Source organism: Myotis yumanensis, unplaced genomic scaffold, assembly GCF_028538775.1.
Source record: "Myotis yumanensis isolate MYYU_CA2020_CCGP unplaced genomic scaffold, mMyoYum1.0.hap1 SCAF_12, whole genome shotgun sequence".
Taxonomy (NCBI): domain Eukaryota; kingdom Metazoa; phylum Chordata; class Mammalia; order Chiroptera; family Vespertilionidae; genus Myotis; species Myotis yumanensis.
The window spans coordinates 15977942-16001065 of NW_027223763.1; the positions used below are offsets into that span (position 1 = coordinate 15977942).

The window sequence follows — 23124 nt, forward strand, 5'->3', positions numbered from 1 at the left end:
TCCCTCAATTCTTATCTTCTCATTTAAAATTAGTTGACGGAGTATGTGCCTCTTACTGTAATCTGCCTCTGATCCTTTGGGGAAGTATGTGGAAGATAATCCTGAATCAATAAGAGGTCAGACGTGGGGCCCAAAGTGGTCCTTGTCACTCAGTCCTCTTCACAGCCCTGGGGATGCAGCTCTGTGTGGCTGTGCGCAGGGTTTTCTCCTGGCTGTCGGCCAAAGACCAGCGAGCCTCAAGCTCGGGTTATGTCCGTACCCACTGACAATGTGTATAGCTTTTGTTTTCTTCCCTGGCTAGTGTTCTTTCATTTAGAGAAGTCAGTCAACTGGATAGATTATTTGAACATCCCCTTTAATCAAGATTCACTGAAATCTATTAATCAAATTTTGGGTGCTATTTATTAACCAGCTACACTAAAGTTTTATTGCCTGGAGATGCTGTGCTGAGAGCTTTACAGTTTCTCCCCAAATTCTCACAGCACTACTGTGATGTCAGGAGACTGTTCATATGCCCACTTGACTGATCAGAGACCTGCAAAAATTCAAATCCTACAGAAAAATAAAACTGTTTACTGTTCCCCAAGTATTCTTCCCAGAAGTAACTATTGGTAAGTTTAGTATATATTCTTCCAGATTAAAACAAAACAAAAAAAATGAAATATACAACATATAATTTACATAAATAGCATTAAATATCTCAGTACCACAATTTGCTTTTTTGCATAACATGTCTAGTGTGCACATTTTCATGGTACTTTCATTGTGTGTGGCTGCAGAGAAATTCCCTTTGAGATGGGTATAATACAGATGAGGAAACTGGGGATTAGTTTAAGTAATTGCTTAAGGTCACAGATTAGTAATTGGAGAAGTGATTATTCAACTCAGATCTGTCTGTTTCTGAAGCCCCCGTTCTTGCCACATTATCACATTGCTCCTTGGAATATGGACCAGGAACCTACCTCCTTCCAGCTCTGTGGCCTCCTTGTCTAGCTGCCGTATCGCCTAGTGGATCTTGTGCTAGGGGTCTTATGTATAATGTGCACATTCCAGGAAATATTCCCTTTTCTTGCAACACCCCCTGACACACAGACCTGTATCCATCTTGAAAGGAAAAGAGAAATCAGAGAAGAATGCCTAATAATTTAATTTGGGTCGGGCAGCCACAAACTGCATTTGAGCAACTGCAGCTGCCTTTCCAGCCCATTCATTTCCACCGCCTGCTTGCCACCCCTGCTTTCTCAGGGCCATTCATTCTGCTCAGTGTGTTCCCGTGCCTTCCAGGCTTTAGGATACCTGCCTTCTCCTCTTCCCACCTGGCCTGTGGCTTTTTAGAAGCACCTCTTGTTATTTCAGGTCCCAGCACAGATGTTCTGGTTTAAACACACAAGAACATTCCATGAGGAATCAAGAGTAGAGCATAGACTGAGGAGAAAATTGTCACCAACACCTATGCAGAAGCTACACCCCAGAAGACAGGCTCGTCCATATCCACCCCTCCTCTGTTCTCCACCCTTTGTGTCCTGCACCTGTTCGCAGGACCTGGCAATTGGCAGCTATAGGTCAGGTCACTAGTCCATTGCCGTTTCTATAGATTCCCTTTCTCCCCACTGCACTTGAACTTGTAGGGGAGCTGGAAGAGTATATAACAACCTATATATCTAAGCAGAACTTAATGTTAGAGCACTGCTCTTCTTGTAAGGTTAGTGCTTAGATTGGTCTGGCACCAAGTCTGCAATTCAAGAGTCAGACTGCGCTGGGCTCAACTCCCAGGTCTCCCGGGAACGTGTGTGGCCTTGGGCAGGTTACTTGATCTGTCTGAGCCTCCCTCTTCTAACCTGTGAAGTCCAGGTGATGATACCACTGATGTCATGGAGGTGCTGTGAAGACTCACTGAGCTAATGTATTGAGAGCACTTCAGCTCAGAGCTTGGCGTGTGGAAAGAGCTCTGCGAATGTTAATTATTGAAGGGGAGCAGGTGACATTGGGGCCAGATGTCCAGGCAGATATAAGTGGACCCTTACTGTGATGATAAGATTCCTCCTTATCTCCCTGTCTTGCTTTCTTTTCTTCACAGCACTTATGTGTCACTTTGTATATTTATTTTCTCTCTCTCTGCCTCCTTCACTAAAATGTGAATAGCAGGAACTTTTGTCACCTTGTTCGTGTACATATAAGCAGAAGCTGTTGCTTATATACATAAGCTGTCGCCCTCACTCCTGGAGCAGGTCCTGGCACATAGAAAGTATGCAACCAATGTTGACGGAGTCAATGGATGTGAGCACTCACTACGTGCCCGCTGCTGTTCCAGGTGCTATTTGTATATTAACTGATATGTTCACAATAGTCTTTTGAGGTAGGTATGTTATTACCCCTATTACAGGTGAAGAAACTGAGCCACAGGGGAATGGAGTTCTTTGTGCCCAGTGTCACATGATTAATAAGTGGAAGACTAGGCAGTCTTTCTCAGAGCCTGGGCTCGTAGCCACCATGCTGTCCTCTCTCTCAGTAGGACACATCACTAGTATTTTTATTGCTGATATGATTAGCAGCTGTAGAATAGTCAGTACCTATAGATGCAGAGTTCTCTAACCATCCCCTTTCTCATTTGCTCCTAACACTAACTGCGGAAGAAAAGTAGCATTTACTATCCCCCCATTTGACAATTGGAGGAAATAAAAACATGTAATGTTTACTGAACACATCATCACATGCTCGCACATTTAGTAACATAATATTTATAACAATCCCACTAAGTTCATGGTATTGTACACATTTGTGAGATGGGAAAACCGAGGCAAAGAGGTGAAATTATTTGCCCAGGGCCATACAGCTAAGAAATGATAGATCTGGGCCTCGAACCCCGGCAGCCTGGCTTCAGAGACAGTTTTCCTGAATGCTTCTGTAGACATCCTTCTTTGAGGTTCAGAGAGGAAAAGTTAATTGTCCATAGTTACTAATTTAATCTGTAAGTGACAGAGCTGGGATTGGAAATCAAGTCTGCTGTGGTCCCCAAACCCGTGTTCTTTTTCCTGTACTTTCGAGCTGATTCCACTTATTCCTGGACTTGGATTTCCATCATTCTGGGGTGACAAGGAAGAAGATGAGTGACTTAATCAAGGTCACTGAGCTGAGAGTTTGGAGCTCAACCTCCTTTCTCTTTCCCTCACAAGGGACTGTTGAGGATGGTACGTCTGGCTTAGCCAGGCCTCAGTCACAGGACAGTTCTTTGAAAGCAAGTGGCCAGTGTGTCCCCAGAGAGAACTGAAGTTTCTGCTGTGGGAGAAGTCCTTGCAGAGTACATGCATGATTGCCTTTGAGCAAAAAGGACACTTACTGTCTTTCTGAGACATTAGGGCACATAAGCCAGGCCTGTGAGTCAAAGGGGGTGGGTGCGAGGAGAGGGGAATTGCATACCTAGAAGCATAGGAAGTCTGGCTGGGCTACACAAACAAAAACATTTCCTTCAGGCCAGCGCCCACCGACAAGCAGTCAAGCAAGGCGTGTGTCTGCTGATTGCAGGCCGATGCTCCTGGTGGGGGTGGGGTCTCCCTGAAGCCCAGGGAGGAAGTGACAGGGTTTCTCTCCACAAGCTGTCAAAGATGTGTTTGATGCCTCCTTCTCCCTCTGCCTGTCCCCCTGAGCTGCTGGAGCAGAACTTGAGCCTCCACTGCCCCGGCTGCCTACTGCCTCCTCGGTTCCCATTCTTTCCTCTGTGCTCACCACCCACTCAATAGCCCACGCTCCAAGTGACTAAACCCGTTGGCCATTCTCTCCCTCACCACTCACATCCTCTATCCCCAAGCCCTGGAGATTCTGCATTAAAATAAGAATGCAGCCACCACGAATTGAGTTTCCATAGCACATATACACTGTCATTTCTCGTAATCTTGTTTCCACCCTCTTAGAAACATCCTTACCCCCATTTTGCATGTGAGGAAAGTGAGTCTGGAGAAGTTGGAAGCACGCTTACAGTTCTGAAGCTAACAAGTGGCAGAGCTGGGACTCCAGGTCTTTTAATCCTTTAAACTCTCCTGACCAAAGATCCTTTGAAGTCAAGAGCTGTCATATTGTAACAGATTTGTACTGTAATTGCCCGAGCTGAGCACAGCTTCCTCTGATACACACCTGGCGAATGGCTTTGTATGGGTGCCCCGTTCTCCTTGAAACCAGAGGAAGCATCTTTCAGTCAGTGGGCCTCTGCTGTGTGAGTGACCAGCAGGCCTGCCCTCAGCTCATTGTTTGTGGGAACACGCTCAAGGAATTGTGCAGGAAGGCCCCCATCCAGGATGTTACTGGAAGACCTGCTGGAGGAGTTTGTACAAACAAAGTGTGACCTTGCCAGCTCAGCCAAACCCCTGCCTTGTGCTGGGAGGCTCTCTGACCCGAGCGGAAAAGCCTTCTGCCTCCATCACCCAACCCAGCCAGGCTCCAGGGGGCGCGTCCTGAGCTCCCTGCTGCCTTCCTGGAGGCTCCTCTGCAGGCATTAGCCACACGCGTAGATCTGGTTTGTACATTGCCGTCCACACAAAATACAAACCTCATCACGTTCCCTCAAACAGCTATGGTATTCTGTGTTGTTCTTGGGAACAGTCTGCTAAGACTCTTCCCTCCTGCCCACTTTTTAAAAATTGGGGTAAGATAGACATAAAAAGTTGCCATTTTAGTCATTTTTTAAAATATATTTTTATTGATTTCAGAGAGGAAGGGAGAGGAGGAGAGAGAGAGAAACATCAATGATGAGAGAATCATTGATTGACTGCCTCCTACATGCCCCCTACTGGGGATTGAGCCCGCAACCCCGGTCTGTGCCCTTGACTGGAACCGAACCCGGGACCCTTCAGTCCACAGGCTGACGCTCTATCCACTGAGCAAAACTAGCCAGGGCCATTTTAGTCTTTTTAAATGTACTGTTCAGTGGAATGAAGTTCGTTCACGTTGTTGTGCAACGAGTCTCCAGAGCTCTTTTCATCTTGCCAAACAGAAACTATACCCATTAAACAACAACTCCCCATTGCCTGATCCCCCAGGCCCCTGGTAATTGCTGTTTTACTTTCTGTCTCCATGATTTGACCATCTAGGTACCTCATATAAGTGGAATCATATAATATGTGTCCTTGTGTGTCTGGCTTCTTTCACTTAGCATGAAGCTTTCTTTTTCAGCCACGTTGTAGCATGAACCAGAACTTCCTTTTTAAGGCTGAATACTATTCCTCTGTATGTCTGTACCACATTGTGCATCCAGGGTTCTGCTAAGACTCATTATGATGTTGCCAGGCCTGTGTCCTGCCCTTGCCAGCCTCTCCAGCCTCCTCACTTGGGCCATCTTTCTCCTCTCTGTGTGCCGTTCTGCAGCTGCACTGCCTTTTCTTTTTTTAAAAAATATATATATTTTTATTGATTTCAGAGAGGAAAGGAGAAGGAGAGAGAGTTAGAAACATCAATGATGAGAGAGAATCATTGATTGGTTGCCTCCTGCATGCCCCCTACTGGGGATCGAGCCCGCAACCCAGGCATGTGCCCTTGGCCGGAATCGAACCTGGGACCCTTCAGTCCGCAGGCTGACACTCTATCCACTGAGCCAAGCCAGCCAAGGCATGCACTGCCTTTTCTTAGTGTCTTGAGAGTATCCTCCTTCTTATTGGAAAAGTGCTTATGCTTTACGGAGGCTATTCTGTCTGGTGGGAATGATCTTCCCTTAGCCCTGCCACTCTTTACTCTACTTAAATATCACTTAGCTTAGTTATCACCACATGTAGTTCCTGGAGCCACAAGGAGATCTTGGTCAGACTGCCTTTCCCTACTAATTATTTTAATTGAAGTCTCTTTGTCTTTATTGTATTTATTAAGACTGCATCATATTGATTAACTGTGCATGTGTTTGTTTAATGATTGTGTTCCTTGCCAGACTGTAAACTCAGTTATTTTTGTTGTTGCTGTTGTTAATCCTCACCTGAGGGTATTTTTCCATTGATTTTTAGAGAGAGTGGAAGGGAGGGGGAGAGACAGAGAGAAAACATCGATGTAAGAGAGACACATCAGTTGGTTGCCTCCCACATGTGCCCCGACCAGGACCAGGATGGAGCCTGTAAGCCAGGTACATGCCCTTTACCGAAATAGAACCTGGGACCCTTCAGTCCACACTCTATCCACTGAGCCAAACCAGCTAAGGCTAAACACAAATGTGTTTGATGCTATATCCTTAGTGTCTGACACAGTGGCTGGCACAGGATAGGTGCCCAGTAAATAGCTGTAGAATGGTACTGTAAACTGCATGGATGAATACTGAAGAAAGAAAATTTCAGGGCTATGTACTGGGAGCATTTGTATTTTAAAATGTGCATGAGATGTTAAATTACTAGTCAGATCTCAGAAAGTCATCTTACTGAAGCATAGATTGTTTGCCCTACCCTTTCTCTGTTGATAAAAACTTTCATGAGTAAACTCTTCATTATTTGAAGATGCCTCAGTGGTTGCCAAAACATAAACAACAATTGCAACAAAAGCAGCTTACATTTTCTGATTGTTTATTCTCCACCAAGCCTTGTAGTGTACACTTTCCATGTATTATCTCATCGAATTCTCACAATAACTCTGGAAGGTAGATGTTGTTTTTTGTTTATTTGTTTTCAATTTCTATTTCCAGATGAGATCATTAAAATTCAGAGAGTTTAGCCCTGGCTGGTATGGCTCCATTGGTTGGGTATCATCCCATGCACGGAAAGATTGCCGGTTCTTTTCCCAGTCAGGGTACATGCCTAGGTTGTGGACTTGATCCCCAGTAGGGGGCATGCAGGAGGCAGCCAATTGATGTTTCACTTTCTTTTTTTTTAAATTAAATCTTTATTGTTCAGATTATTACAGTTGTTCCTCTTTTTTCCACCCATAGCTCCCCTCCACCCGGTTCCCACCCCACCCTCTGCCCTTAACCCCGCCCCCCCCCCCCCCACTGTCCTCATTCATAGGTGTACGATTTTTGTCCAGTCTCTTCCCGCATCTCCCCCCCCCCGCCCCCACCCCCCACCCCCCGCCAGAATAGTCAGTCCATGATGTTTCACTTTCACATCGATGTATCCCTGTCCCTCTCCCTTCCTCTCTCTCTAGAAAAAAAAAATCTATCAAAATATTTTTAAACACCTCAGAGTTTAAATAGCTTGCTTAAGGTTAGTCAGCCAGTAAGAGGTGGCCCAGATGTGCAGGGCAGTCAGGGTGGAGCTAAGCTTCCTAGGCCACACCCTCCCCTGGTGCCTTTTCCCTCAGTAACTGGAATAGCCCTCTTTTTATCTCTTCTATATGCCGTGATTTTCTTTGAAACCAGAGTTTTATGACTCTGGGCCTCCAGAACAAATTTGACTCGGTTTGCACCATTTTATGTCTCATACCCTCCTGCCACTATATTTCTCCCCGTGCTTCGGCCTGAAATGCCCTCTCCTTTCTTCTGCAGCTGACAAATTACTCTGAATCTCCTGGGCATTTTCCAAATCTCCAGACAGTACGCATGCTCCCTCCACAGAAGGTCCGTCCCTCTGACCCAGCAGCAGCCATCCTCTTTCTCAGTTGTGGTTGACAGTTGTCCCCATCACTGCATGAGCCTCCGAGAAGGTGGCCCAGGCCTGCCTCCGCTCTGGAGCTCCTCAGCCTGGCCCAGGGTCTGGCACGGAGCGCAGGGGCCTCTGCCAGTGCTTGAACCAGTGCATGCCAGGCACAGAGAGGCTGCTAGACAACTGGCTGAGTTCAGCAGCCTGGAATACAAACCAGGGTGTACTTACAGAATCCACGAATGTGAGATGGAGACAATCGGATGTATTAATCACTGGTTTGGAAAGGCATTAAAATATTTCCATAATATAGTATGTTTCTTTTCTAAAACAGATGTGCCCTCGTTTCATGAGAAAGTAATTAAGTGTGTTTGATTAAAACATTAATAAATGCTATCATTTACTCAAGGCTACTATATGCTGCTTTCTTTATTGGTACTTTATACATGTGATTGCTCTCCCAGTCACCTTAAGATATTTAGGTGTTTTTAATATTTCCACCTTAGAAATGAGGAAACTGAGGCTCAGAGAGAAGTGAGTAGCTTGCCCAAGCATAGTCAGCTCTGGGTGATAGATAACGGGAATGAAACAGGTCAGTCTGACTTCAGAGCCACTGCCTTTCCATCACCCTCACTGCTTCTGACCTTGTATTTTAGATACTTTCCATCTCAACACCCCAAGCTCAGCCCTGCCCATGCTGGTGCCCTCTTCTTCCTTCCCTTTTCCCCCTCCTCACTGTGCTCCCTTCTCCATTTCCTTAGATTATTGCTTATTTGCATCCTAAAACTGAAATATTTTTGTCAGTGTCAATAACTGGATATTATTATTTGTGGAAACTGTCTGGTGTTAGTGTGGTAATGTCACAGACTAATAAATAAAAAATGCACTCATTAAGGCTAAATTACATATATTGTGATTTTCTTTATATTGCCGTTTGCTCTTAAGATTTTTTGAGCCCCAATTGATATATTTTAAAATGTATGGTATTTTCCCCTTCATGTAAAATATAAATAAAACAATGTAGTGAAGAGGAAGTTGATAGATAAAAATTTTTATTAAAGATTTTCTAAACAGTAGGATACCTATTTCAAATTATATATGAAATATAAGATTGAAATACTTCTTGTTAGGGAAGTTTGAGAGGTTTCTTACAGACTTAGATTCATTTATTTTCTGCCCTCCTAGTATTTCAGCAGGATTAAGTTTTTTGAATCAGTGGATCAAGTTTTAATTTTCCTGTTCCTTCCTTATACCGACATATGCTTTGGCAGAACAAAAAAGAGACCTAAACATGTCAGCATGATTTTTGTTCAATGAATTAAAAACCATAAAAGTAACAAGATCTGATCCAAATCCCTAAACTCCTGACATGGTGGTTTTGTCCTTTTCAGTCCCAAGCTTCATATTACTGGCTTTGAAAAGCTTTCTGCCTGGGAGCAGAGTCGTGGCAGCAGTACCGGATTTATGTGAAATAGAGTACAAGGAGGGCAGCATGGAGTAGTGGAAAAAATACGGGCCAGAAAGATCTGGGTTTGAATCCCAGTTCTGTCACTCAAGCCTATCGGCAAGTCACTCAACCTCTGCACCTCAATTTCCTCTGGGCAGAATGGGGGTATGAGAATCTAGTTCAAAGAGCTGTGGTGAGGATTGTAAGGAAATATACCTAAAGTACTCACCTGGCATAGAGGGGCTTAATAATGGTAGTAATCAGGATCATTTTTATTTTGAGAATACCTTCAATTAGCTGAATCCAGAAGGATTTCTTTATAACACAGCTGTCCACTTTGTCTGTAGTGTAGCTTTCTCAAAAATGTTCAGTTTTCTTCTCATCCCATCAGGGAAAAAATACCAGGTGGACGCCACTAAATCTTTAACACATGCTTGCCACTGTTTCCCACGGAGCACGTATCCAGAACTTGGGATTGTCCTTACTGGGCAAGAACTGCATTGATTTGAGGGTCGGGAACCATATGCCAAGGATGTCCACTTCAGGACCCAGGGGGGCAGAGGAATTTTGTCATACTAAGACCATTGACTTTTGAGACAGGACAGACTGGGTTTGATTTTGTGTAAGATATTTAAAATTCCTCTGGGTCTCATTTTTTAATCTGTAAAATGGAGTTCATGATCTTACAAGGCCCTCCATGATAGGAATTTCTGGCCTCTTTTCTTGTCATTCTCCTTTGTTATCTGCACTCCAGTCAGTTCCTCAAATGAAACTTGGTCTCTGCTGCTCAGAGACTTCCTACCTGCTCTTTCTTCCTCCTGGAAGTCTCCCTTTGCCACGCCAGTGCTGGCAACTTGTTCTCGTCCTTCAGATCCTAGTGTGGTATATTAGTCAGAATAGGATGGGCTGTGCTGTAGTAACAAGCAACCCCCAGATCTCCACGGCTTACACAACAGAAATGTATGCCTTGCTCATGCTGTTTGATGGGCGCTGTTCGTCATAGTCACTCTGGGAACCAAGCTGATGGATATTCATATGCCACGTATATTGTGGCCAGCAGAAGCTATTGTGGTGGAACACACACTGGCTCTTGAAGCTTCTGCCCTGTGGCAGTGCCCATAATTTCTCTCACATTTCATTGGCCAAAGCAAGTTGTGCAGCCACACTGGGTGGCTAGGGAAATGCATTCCTACTGCAGCAGTAGGGACCAGAATGCTAGTGAAAAGACCTCACGGCCACCACATTTATATATTATTTTTCTAGGAAACGCTTCCCTTAACTCGGACAGAAACTTTTGAGTTAGCTGAGCTTCTTTTGTGCTGTGACATCTGATGCTTTCCCATGTCCCTGTCCACAGCACTTCTTACCCTATGTTGTCAATTTCTCTCTATTGATTTCTCTGCCCAGCTAAGCTCCTTAGGTGATGGAAAGCCCAGCACTGGTTTTGATAGGTATTGGGCCCTTGATCTGGACATGACAAAGAAATGAAGGCAGGACAAACGTGATGGCTTACTGTGCTGCTGGGCTGTTGTGATGATTAATGTAAAACAGGATTAATAATAATTGCCTCATACAGTTGTTGTAAGGATCAACATATAAAGTGCCTGTCCTGGTGGTTTATAGTAGGCCCTCCATGTGCTCATTGTTGTTATTGTGATGAGATGTTAGTAGTAAACATAACTAACATTCATTAGCATTTATCACATGCCAGACGCTCCCCTGGGTCCTTGTGGAAGTTAACTGGTGCATTGGTTCTCACATGTTACGTTGGGACTCGCGTTGTTTCCCGGTCAGTTTTGAGGTGACTCATAAGTCATTTGCTATAATGATAGTTAAGATTCTGAAGGTTGCTACTTATTTGTTTTGGGTGAATTAGAGATTTAAAGATGATGCTGTTTCTATAGTATCATTACTCATTTGCATCGCTTTCTTTAGTGGGAGAGAAGGGGATGGAGTTATAGCCAATTGTTGCTTCCTTTTATTGAGCAGTTAGAATGTGCCGGGGTCAGTGGCAAACACTGTACATGCATCATCTCATGTGATCTTCACGCCACTGCCTAAGACAGGCACTGGCAAGTCCCAGTATAAAGACGGGAACGCTGAGGAGACAAGTCTTACACTTCTTGTAGGATTTGCCCCTCATATTCCTAGACTCCTTGGCTCATGCTTTTAAGCAGTACTCTTACTGGCTCTTCTCCGCTAACTCACCAGGAACCTTACTTGACCCTGAGCACCCCCATGGGCGTGTGTCAGGAATGTGAAGCTCATCCACCATCAGAGAGTAAGGTTACAAACTGTTGAGCTAATGGACAGTGTGATGTTACCGGTAAATTTTTCTCTTTTATCAGAGTAACCAGGGAGCACAGGGAAATGCTGGCCAAATTGGCCAAACAGAACACCAACAAGGCCAAAGACTCCTTACGGAAGGTTCGTACCAACGCAATGAATAAGCTGAAGAAATCAAAGGACAAAACCTCGGAGGACACCATTCGACTCATAGAAAAGCAGGTACTATTCCCAGCAGATGTAATGCTTCTGTATCTGACCCAGGGACTCACTTGTTCATGTCTAAAGTGAGGAAAATGAAGACAAGATACAGCACCCTGGTCCTTCATTGATGTGATTTTTTGTTGACTGGGTCTCTGTCCTGGGCCTCGCCCTGTGCTGGGCCCTGGGATTAGGGAGGAGGAGGAGGAGATCTGCTGACCTTTCACTGTGTGCCAGGTTCTGCTAAACACTTTCCATCACTTCATTTATCCTCGTCACTACAAAGCTGTGAGGGGTAGGCAGCAAGGAAATAGGTCCAAGGAAGTTGAATGGCTTGCTCAAAGTCATACTGCTGATAAAAGGTAGAAATGGGATCCAAAGACAGGTAGACTGGCTTCAGAGCCTATATACATTATTGCTCTCCTGTCTGAGGTTGGTGGTCTGGGTGCTGAGAAGTGAGAACTTAACAGTGTTCTTGGTGTGCCCAGTGGTGGCCCTTACACCTGTCACTGGAAAAAAAGGGGACATATATAATACTTTCAGTCATAAAGGTAAAGGGAGGGAGGGAGGGAGGGAGGGAGGGAGGGAGGGAGGGAGGTCTTCCCTGGCTGGTTTGGGTCAGTGGATAGAGCATCGGCCTTCAGACTGAAGGGTCCCAGGTTTGATTCTGGTCTAAGGGCACATGCCTAGGTTGCTGGCTCGATCCCCAGTAGGCGTACAGGGGGCAGCCGATCAATGATTCTCTCTCATCATTGATCATTCTATCTCTTTTTTCCCTCTCCCTTCCTCTCTGAAATCAATAAAAATATATTTTTTTTAAAAGAAAAGAAAGAAATCCAGCCAGGAAATGACAGTGGCCTGACCTGGGTGGTACAAGTGGAATTAAGGTAGGAAGATGAACTTAACAGTATTTAGGAGATAGAATTTATAATGTTGAGTGTGCTGTAAAGTGCTCACCCAAAGCCACCTTGTCCACAATAAAAGTGTTAGTTTAGTAAGATTTTGAGCAGGATGCGGACCAAGAGGGAAGGAGTGGAAGGCAGGACACCTGGAGAAGGCCATACATGGACTCCCTGCTCCCTTTCTCCTGGGCCAGCTAGTCACAGGCCAGGCCAGACAGTCAGCCGGGGATAATTTTAGATGGATTCTTGGGGCCAGCTCCTGAATTTTCTGTTTCAGCAGGTCTGCCCAGGAATGTGTATTTTTAAAAAGTTGCCTAGGTGATTCTGCAAAAAGCAGACAAGGTGTGGCAAGGCACCCGAGTTTAAAAGAGTTTGTTCTGCAGTTGGTGTCCTGTGGTATTGGGGAGGTTACACGACTCCTCAGCCTGTTTCTTCTGTAACAAGGGATTTGTAATTCCTGCCATGAGGGTTGCCCTGGGGCTGCTAGAAGCACCATTACCTGACACCCAGACCCTCAAAGCTCCCTTCTTGCCATTCCTGTGCTCTCCTCTCTCCCTGCATCAGCTGACAGAGATTCAGAGGCTAGCTGGCCTCTCTGAGCCCTGATCAGTCCTGGGAGAGGAGAGTCCAGGCCTGGCCCCTGCTGAGCCAGCTCCTTGTCCATCTCCCCGGGGCTTTCATCTCTTCAGCTGACACTTGGCCCCTTGGTTGCTTCCTGGTGGTAAGTCCTCACTCAGCAAATCTGGGCATCTGCCTCAGGGACCAGAGCCCGAGCTCCTTGCAAAAGAGACTGATTGGATAACCAGCTCTCCTGATGAAACCCCCTTGACAGTGACCTTGCTGGAAGCCTTCTGTCCTTGGCACCTGGCTTCTCACCTTCCTTTTCAGATTAGATATTTTATTCAGTGCTTGTTACTGTACATTATTTTTCAAAGTGCAAGTAACTTTATTTTTTTCTGATACTAAACTAATCCTTGTTTCATATAAATTTTTTTTTAATTAAGAAGAAAGTAAGTGAAATTTCATCACCCAGAGATGACCATTATTAACATTCAAATTATCTCTGTAAGCATTTATGTAATATTACAAGAAAAAAGATCCTACTATATATTTATTTCACAACAATCTTTATTACTAAGATATTATCATTTAAATATTAGTTCTGCCATTATTGATAAAAACTTTTTACTGTCATGTGGTTCAAAGTTCAATAAGAAAATAGAAGACAATTTTGTACACACTTCATTTTGTTCTTTTTTCCTGACAGAAGGCACTGATATGCAGTTTTTGGTGTATGTTTTTATTTAAGTTAAACAGGCAGGGGCTGATTGTTGCTTTATCAAGCAGTTTTTAAAATATGTTTGTTTACTTTGTTCCTGATTATCAAAGTATTGTAGAAAATGCAGAGAGTTCAGAAGACTGTTTTTAAAAAATGGGGAAAAATTCACCCCATGATCCCACATTGCAGGAACAACTCGTAATATTTTGGAATTTTTCTCTCCCCCCCCCTTTCTTTAAACTACATAGTTTTAAACATGATTGAGAACATGTACTGTACATACAATTTGTATACAGCTTTTTATTTTCTGTTCGGCATTAAAACCATTAGCATTTTCTTGTGTCTTAAAAATCTCTTTATAAACAGATATTTCTAATGGTTGCAAAACAGTCTGTCGTCATACCATAATTCACTTTTGTAAGCCCTGTTGTTGGACATTTAGTTTGTTTAAACGTTTTTGTTATTTTAAGTAAGGTTGCAGTGAATATTTTTATGCGCACATCTTTGTTGAGATAATTTCCCTAGGATACAGTCCCAAGTGTGGAATTACAGCGCAAAGGGAATGCATGTTTTAAGGTTCTTGGTACAGAGTGCCTAAATCACTCATGGGTTTTTAGAATATGTGTATTTAATTTTTTTTTTTGGCCTTTTCTAATCTCTAATATTTGAACCTAGAACTTTTTTTTTTTAATATATTTTATTGATTTTTTACAGAGAGGAAGGGAGAGAGATAGAGAGTTAGAAACATCGATGAGAGAGAAACATCGATCAGCTGCCTCCTGCACATCCCCCACTGGGGAAGTGCCTGCAACCCAGGCACATGCCCCTGACCGGAATCGAACCTGGGACCTTTCAGTCCGCAGGCCAACGCTCTATCCACTGAGCCAAACCGGTTTCGGCTGAACCTAGAACTTTTAATGTGAGCTTAAAATGTTGCTTACATTAGGAGTGTTGCTTTTACTTCCACACTCCATTGGAAAGATTAAGTTATTCTTTGTATAAATCCATACAATTTTTCTAGAGGATAGTATGGCAGTATATACCAAAATCCATACATTTCTGATTCACTGACTTGGGAATTTATCTAAAATAAATTGTCAAAAATCTTATCTATAGAAGTGTGTATTGATTATGTATAATTGTAGAAAACTGGAAACTGTCTAAATTTCTAACAGTGGGAAAATAAGTTGTTTTACATTCCTTAACTGGAATCTACATATAACAACAACTATAAAAATACTTACAGATGTACTTTTTTTGGAATTTATATTTTAAAGGTAGATTACAGAACAGTATTATCATATGATTTTATTTTTATAATGAAGAGTTTCATGTACATAAAAAGATTGGCAGCCTATCCACTTAAATGTTAATGGTGGTTATTTCAGGTAATGGGATTACAGACAATTTTAATTTTATACTTTGAGGTTTTCTTAATTTTAAAAAAAATTTCCAAATGTCTTTTGAGGTCATACATTTCAAAATTCTGTCATAAAAATGTTTTGTCTTCGGTCTATAAGAAGGAAATTATTCTGTGGTGGGTTCTTTCCCTGCAGTCATGTCTAACCCCCCCACCCAACCCCCCAAACGCTGCCCCTCCCTTCCCTGCCCCCAGCTCAGGCCAGCTCGGCTGAAGAAGGCCCAGGGTCTTCCAGCCGGGCTCTGACATCTGTCAGCCTGCTGTTTCACCTTCGCTTCAGTTTGCTGTAAATGGGCCTGCTGAACATTAAAGCACTTGGCAGAAACCACCAGTAAATCTGGCCAAGATCCTTTCACTGCTGCCTTTTTCTGAGAAACGGAACTGCTCTGAAGTGACGCTGGGTGCTAGTGGGGCTGAAGGAAGGAAAGGCTCCTAGCAGACGGGCAGCAGGCGGGACAGAGTGAGGCGGTGGGAGCAGCACCCAGTGGCACCGAGGGTGTTCTGAGCCAGGCCTCAGGAAGGGTGACTCGCTACCCAGGCCTGCCCCAGGGTGTACTGTGTGCTCCTGCCTCCCTCTTCCTCTCTACCTTTCATTTTCCTGATCTTGTAGGGAGCAGATGTGATGGTGATGGTGATGCTGATGATGGTATAATCCTTGTGAGGCAGCACACGGTAATGGAAAGGGCTCTTGCTGTGCAGTCAGAACAGCTCTTTGGCTTGTCAGCTCCCAGCCAGGTCAGCAGATGGCTTCACCTTTCTGAGCCTCTGGTTCCTCACTGTAAGTGGGAGCAGGAAGCCTCTCTCACAGGATTGGTAAGAGGACCAAGTCCCACAGCTGCTTAAAAGTGGCGAGTACAGTTGCTGGTCCTCAGTAATTCTCTGCCTATTTGCCCATCCCACGTCTCCTCACCAGGGACAGGGATTGACTGTTTTAATGAGCCTAGCCCGTCTGCCTGGAAGGAGGCAGACTAGGTCAGGTGCAGTGGTCTCTGCGGGGGGCTGAGTTCTTGGCTCAGTCTCATTACTGACTTTATGTGATTCTGCACGGGTTAGTTAACATTTTATGCCTTGGTTTAGTCCTCTGTAAATAGGGATAATACCTGTGCCACCTGCCTTATAGAGGTTATGTCAGGTTGTTGGATTTGAATGAAGTAACAGAGAACAAAACACTTTTGCTTACTTATAAACTACTATGCAACCATCAGGTGAAATAATTAACATTCATAATACATTCAAGGGAGATGAGTATGGTATTTCATATGTTTTGAAGATTATGTGAAATAATGCGTGTCAACTTTTTAGCCCATTGTCAGGCATGTAGTGAGTGGGAGGTGTTGGTATCCTTGTCGTTGTTGTTAATCATCATTATTTTAAGAAGTCTGATGGAGATGGAAGAGATGAACTTGCAGGCAGACCGTCCCCCAGGGCACTCTGTGCCTGTAATGTAGTAGAAAGTTAGTAAATATTTTCATTAATTAATTAATTTGAAAAGATGTCAGGAAGTGACAGTACAAATCAGAGTAACACAAGCAGCATTTGCATAGCAAATAACCAATTTAAAACATGCTTGCATATTCATGACTTTGTTTAACCCTCCCAACTACTCTCTAGAGAAGGGACCAGCAGTTTCCTATTTGATAGATGAGGAAACTGAAACTCAAACGGGGGAACGGACTTGTACATTGTTACTGTGCTGAGAATTTAACCCAGAATCCACATTATCAAATTGTTCCCCGAAGTACTCTTTCCCCCCAGTCCCCGTCTCTGTCCCCAAACGCCATTTTTCCAGAGGAGGCTTGCAGCCTACACGTGCTGGAGTGCTGCTGGGCACCACGCCATACCCCATGCAAGACAGGCTGCTCCGGTGGGGGCAAAAGAAGCATGTCTAGGGTTTGCAGCACCCGAGTGAGGAGGGACCGAGCAGCCATTCTGAGCCGTTGCTCTCCCAGAGTGCCCAGCAGCCCCAGGAGCTTTGCTTTTCAGCTAAAAAATGTGCAGTTGTTGCTATGGTGAGAGCCTGGCTGTCTGTGCCTGGGGCCCATTGCTCCAAATCCTTTTTAGTTTCTACCCTTTCCAGGGCATTTATTTTGCAGTTCCTGGCCAAGGCCTGTGGTCTGCAAATAAAGATGTCAAACAGCCACTGTGCTGCTGAACACAGATCCTCAGCACTGTGTATCCCTCAAAGCTCCCTGCCGAGGCTTCCTGCCTTAGGTCCCTTTAAGACACGGGAGGGAGACTGCAACACCTACCAAATTGTACTGTGTTTTTCATTCTGAGGGAGTATTGGTTTATTGCAGAAAATATAGAAAAGCACCGAGAACTTTAATAATTATTCATTTAGTAACTACTTCCTGAGCACTTGCCAGTGCTGGGGATGTGACAGATGCCACATGAATAATATATCAGCTATCTTCCCATCACTGGAAGATAATCACTATTAATATTTTGACAGCGTTCCTCCCAATTTTAAAAATATGCATAATTTTGAGCATTTGAGATTGTTTCTGTTTTATATCCATATACACAATTTTGTATCCTGCTTTTTCTTTAATTCAGGGGTAACATAAGTATGTTTCTATGATATTATAAATAATATCTTTAAGCATTCTTTTTTCATGATTACAAAAGCAATCCATGCTTGTTATAAAATAGTTAAACATTCAAACATTTCAGAAATATATACTGGAATCTTACTCCTATTTATACCCTCTTCATAAGAAATGGATCCTCTTAACCTGTTTTTGTTGTTGTTCATCCTCACCCGAGGACATTTTTTCCCATTGATTTTTTTAGAGAGTGGAAGTGAGGTAGGAGATGGAGGAGAGAGAGAGAGAGAGAGAAAGAGAGAGAGAAGCATCGATGTGAGAGAGACACATTGATTCATTGCCTCCTGCACATTCCCTGACCAGGGCCAGGTAAGGAACCTGTAACCCAGGTACACGCCCTTGACTGGAATGGAACCCGAGACCCTATGGTCTCGGGGCCGACACTCTAACCACTGAGCAAAACCAGCCAGGGCTTACCCCCTTTTAATTTTTATATGTATCCAACTATTTACCCATTCTTTCACTTTTGATTTTCTGATTTTTCATTATTAAAAATAAAGCTTAGATAAACATCTTTGTTTATAGAACTTTTTTCAGATTCCACTCCTGTGGTAATTTTCCCATTGAGAGAATTTGGGGTTAAAAATGGTATGAACATTTGCATCATTTTGAATCCCTATTGATGATATGTGACCTTATCCATTTCACCATAGCTTCTTGGCATTGAATATTGTAATTAAAAACCACAACATCAAATTTTGTTAACTCTGATGACTGAATTATGTCTTGTTTGAATTTCCATTTCTTCAGTGTCTATTGAATTTTCCATGTTTGTTAACCAGATGTACTTCATCTTTTTTCAAGACTTTTTTCTGCTTAACTGTTGGGATCTTAATATTCCTCTTATCAATTAGTGTGAGGACTTTATATAGTAGAATGTCTGAGTGCAGGAAATTCTAGAAGTTCCTTAAGGGACAGATATGGCTGGCTTCTCTGTACTCTATGATAATAGTTAAGAATTTGGAATCAGACTACCCAGGGTTAACTTTTGCCATTGCTACTTTCTAGTTGTGTATCCCGAGCAGGTAATCTAACTGCCTCAGTTCCCTCACCTGTGAAGTGGGGATAATAATGGGGTACCTGTTAGGAATCAGTAAAGGTGTATACATCAAGTTTTAGTAGAGTGCCTGGCTGGGACTCAATGAACGTGAGCTTATGTCACCATTATTATTTCCCAGACAACCTTGTCAGAGTTCTAGACTGTTTCTTCTTCGCCCTCTTCCAGGCCCCGTGACCAGGCTGTCTCATTTCGTGTTTTTGCAGATCAGCCAAATGGCCGACGACACCGTTGCAGAGCTGGACAAGCATCTGGCAGTGAAGACCAAAGAACTCCTCGGATGAAAGTCACGGGGCCAGTTTCTAGGGACCCACCTGGTGGAAGATTGGCATCTCTGTACCCCGTCCCACGGAAGGCCGACACCCTGTGCTCATCAGTCCTTGTGAGGCCCAGCCTTCCAGAGGGACACCCAGACTTGTTCAGTCCCTTCCTCCGTCCCCATCGCCCTGTCTGCTCTGGGCCTTCTGACACGGGTGGACCTTTGGAGAATGTCTGCTGCTGCCTAACGACCAGGGCCACCGGCAGGCTGACCACTGACTAGTCCTCATCTCAGGAGCCTCCTTTCCAAATAATTAGTCCAGCCCTGTCCCCAAATTTCAGCTTTGCTTGGGCTGATGTGGGCCTTCACTTGTGACTGGATACTTTTGCGATAGGCCTATTTTCACCAAGCAATAAAATCAAAATAAATTGGAAAGAATAATAACCTCAAAGGAAATGATAGAGTCTGTGTAGATGAATGATTTCTAAGAAGCTGGTGTGTGAAAAGCAGCCAGAACAATACTTTGCCCTCAGAGTCATTTCACACATAATCTTTACTCTCCGGACCTTTCCCCGACTCCTCACCGGGCCAGTCCTGTGCCTGCTTCACTTCTCAGCGGGGCTGGCACTTCCTTGGAAGCCTCCTTCCCCAAGCTGAGGACCCCTAGTATTGGCTTTCACCCGAAGAACCTTAGCTGTTCTTTTTGATAGTCTGTATCCTCAGGATTTGACATAATGCCTGGAACCAATAGGCACTCAAATGTGTTGTGAGTGAATTGCACGTAATACTTGCACAATAAATGCTGGCTTCTTTTTCTTTCTTCCCACTGTTAACACTTTCATTCCATCACCTTCCGCTCTTGCTCAGTCCTCAATATTTACTTGGTAATGAGGTACCTTTCCCCCAGGGTCTGCTTCTTAGTGACAGACAAACGATTTATTGTGGCTCATCTTTGGGTACTGGATTAAGTTAGGTTTTTCCCTCCCCAATAATTTTTCTTTTAATCATTCGTTTGTCTGTTCATTTACTCACTTATTCATAATATAGTCATGATGAGCTAAATACAGTTCTAGGCAATATTTTAAAAATATATTTTTATTGATTTCAGAGAGGAAGGGAGAGGAGGAGAGAGAGAGAGAGAGCGAAACATCAATGGTTAGAGAGAATGATTGGTTGCCTCCTACATGCCCCTCATTGGGATTCAAGCGCGAAACCCAGGCATGTGCCCCAACTGGGAATCAAACCATGATCTCCTGGTTCATAGGTCGATGCTCAACCACTGAACCATGCCCATCATTTGTGTGTCAGGTGCAGTGCCATGTATTGGGAATACAATAATGGGCAAGATGCGGCACCCGTCTCTGAGTGTGTGTGGTGCCCGGGACGGACCTACTGTTTGTAATGTCATGGGTGGAAGGTAGGACGTTCATCCAGTTCTGTCAAATGTCTGCCTTTAGAAGGGCACCCACTTTGGCAGCAGCCGGGCCCAGCCACACTCCGAGCAGCACCAGCTTCTCCACTGTCTGACTCCTCTGGGGCTCTGCTCCGCGCTGGGGGGCATCGGGGTGCCCTTCGCCCTCTGCTTGCACTGGTGGAGCAGGCTGCATGGCAGCCAGTGCAGACTCAAGGTCAGCGTCAGGTCGAAGGTGAAAGAAGCTGACACATGTCCTGCCTGCTTACCTGTCCTCTGTCAGACCCTGTCCTCCAGCCCCGAGTAGCCATCCCACAACTGGAAGTCAGCTGAAGGAAGAACAGGGTCGGAAAGAGCCATCGAGGAGCCTTTTTTGGGGTAAGCCGCATAGCAAGGGCTTTGCAACAGTCTTTCATGAGTGGCCGAAATCCCCCACTCACTGCAAATGTGCTTCTCAAAGATGCAGGATTTTTTAATAAACAGAGGAAATGATAAATTATGTTGTAATTCCACTCCAAAGGCATTTGGTTCTTAACAGCCAAATCCTCTGTAGTCTTTAAATAAACAAAAACTTATTTGGTGAACAGACGGGGGGGAAATTGAAAGATTTTCTGTACTTGGGTTCCACATGTCAACAATTTCTCTCCTGTGTGTATGTTGGCCAAAGCCGAATATCATGATAAATGAAGAAAGGAAAACCTCAGGCCCAGGGCCGTTAGACAGCTCGGCAAATGGCTTTCAGCTGATTGCTCTATTTCGGTTGACATTTATCAAAGACTTTCTCTGTTCCTCGGCGTGTCAGGGCTTCGGTGGTGGCAGGGACGAGAAGAAGACTACCTGTTTGGATGTGCTGAGTAATGAGTAATGCGGAGCGATTCACTCTCCCTCTCTTCCTTCTTCAGTTTCTCTTTCAAAGACGAAAAGCTGGGTATGGACATTCTCACACCTGCCAGAGGAATTAACCATCTCCTCTATTCAGTTCAACAGCTTTCAACGTCTCATGAAAAATATAGGCCAAGGAGAATTCAATAACTTTTTCTGGTTATTTTCTTCCTTGCACGTGGTGTGTGTATGTGTGTGTGGTGTGTGTGTGTGTGTGTGTGTGTGTGTGTGAAATGACAAGAAACTAGAATGTTAAAAATTAGAAGTGTATCCTTCCAGACCTTTCTCTATACATACATAATTTTTTTAAAGTGAGGAGGAGAGCTATTCTCTTCCTATTCTGAAGCTTGCTTTGTTTACTCAACAGCATGGCCATCCATCCATGTGTGAACATGTGGACACAATTTCTTCTTTTTCATTGCAATGTAGTATTCCACAATGTGAATGCACCATAATTTATTTCCCTATTACCTCTAACATTAAAAAAAAAAAAAAATTCAAATGCATAGAGAATATTTCCATTTAAAGTGTTTTGTTTTTTAAATAAAAAGAAGCAGCCCTATTCTAAATTTATGTTTGGTAACCTTTTCCTCAACCTCAGACTAACATTTATGGAATGCCTACTGTGGACCAGGTACCATGGCTGGACACTTGTGTTACTACATTCAAACTTCCGAACAATCCTAGTTGGTGGAGGCATTACTCCTATCTGTGTTTACCTGTGAGAAAACTGAAGTTCAGAAAGGGTATTTAACTTGCCCAAGGTCACACAGGTGGTAGGTGCCAGAGTGAAGTTTGACATTCCTATCTGCCTTTGAAGTGTGTCTTTAATCAGTGTGCTTCAGTTTGTAGGTCTCCATCAAGTACTTACTCAAAAAGCACCTAGCATTGTTCTGGGCCCAAGAGTGATAGAGAAGCAGAAAGCTTGCTTTCCCAGAACAATTAGAAAGCTACTTCTAATAAAGGACCCCATGCAAAGTAGCAGAGTAAACACCAAGGGAATGGTAGCTCTTATGGAAACAGTGAAGACTACGTATTGATACCTCACCTGGTGTCAGACTCCTCTACCACATACCAGAGAACCAGAGAGTGAGCCAAAAGACCACCCGGCAGTGAATAATGTTAACAACAATAACAGTATTGATAGCATCGGTAACTGATACTGACTTGGTGCTTTTTAGTTTTCAAAGTGCCTCTACATCCTTTATCCCACTGAAACCAATGAGTGAAACTTTGCAGTTTCCTTTGCCCTAATGATGGTCAATGTCATGATGTGCATAAAAAGGGATATTCTCTATTTGGGGGACAAATTTTGTTATGTACAACAGGGGCTGGCCTGGCCAGAGGGCAGAGCATATGTATCTTCTCTCCCTTCAAGGCTCCAGCCTCAGCCCAAATGGCCTCCCTTTGCTGATACTGACAGGGGCTACCATGTCCTGGGCCTTTGCTGTGTATAAATAAGTCTGGAAGCTCATTTTACCAATGAGGAAATGGAAGCCCAGAGAGGTTAAATGACTTGTGCAAAGGCCGTCATATATACGGTATGGAGTGCAGGGAGTCTGACCCCCAGCTGGGCAATCTCAGTAAGTTATTTTAACTCAGGCCAGAGCAGTGCAGAAGCGAGAGCCTATAGGTCCTGTCTTAGTTTTGCCCTTTCTATCCTCAGTAAAGGTCACTCCATTCCCCCATGGGTACCAGGGAGGGGCTTAGACAAGATCAGAGAACCCAGGCTGGTCCCTGGCAGCAATTTCACCCATTTGGGGCAAAATAAATAAAGGCAATGTAGCAAATGTTTTCATACAATAGGTAATTTAACTTAAAGGACTATTCTATATT

The 23124-nt window shown here is 43.9% G+C and overlaps 1 protein-coding gene across 2 annotated transcripts in view; it reads left to right on the forward strand.

Moving 5' to 3' along the window:
- The window catches only part of MRRF (mitochondrial ribosome recycling factor), a 42270-nt gene extending 22453 nt beyond the window's left edge, over positions 1–19817 (forward strand). For both annotated transcript variants that reach the window (XM_070430849.1, XM_070430847.1), the window contains exons 6-7: positions 11334–11493; positions 18943–19817. In XM_070430849.1, coding sequence (XP_070286950.1) covers positions 11334–11493; positions 18943–19020 — 238 coding nt within the window. In that variant the 3' untranslated portion in view covers positions 19021–19817. The remainder of the gene's footprint in view (positions 1–11333; positions 11494–18942) is intronic.
- The last annotated feature ends 3307 nt before the right edge of the window (positions 19818–23124 follow it).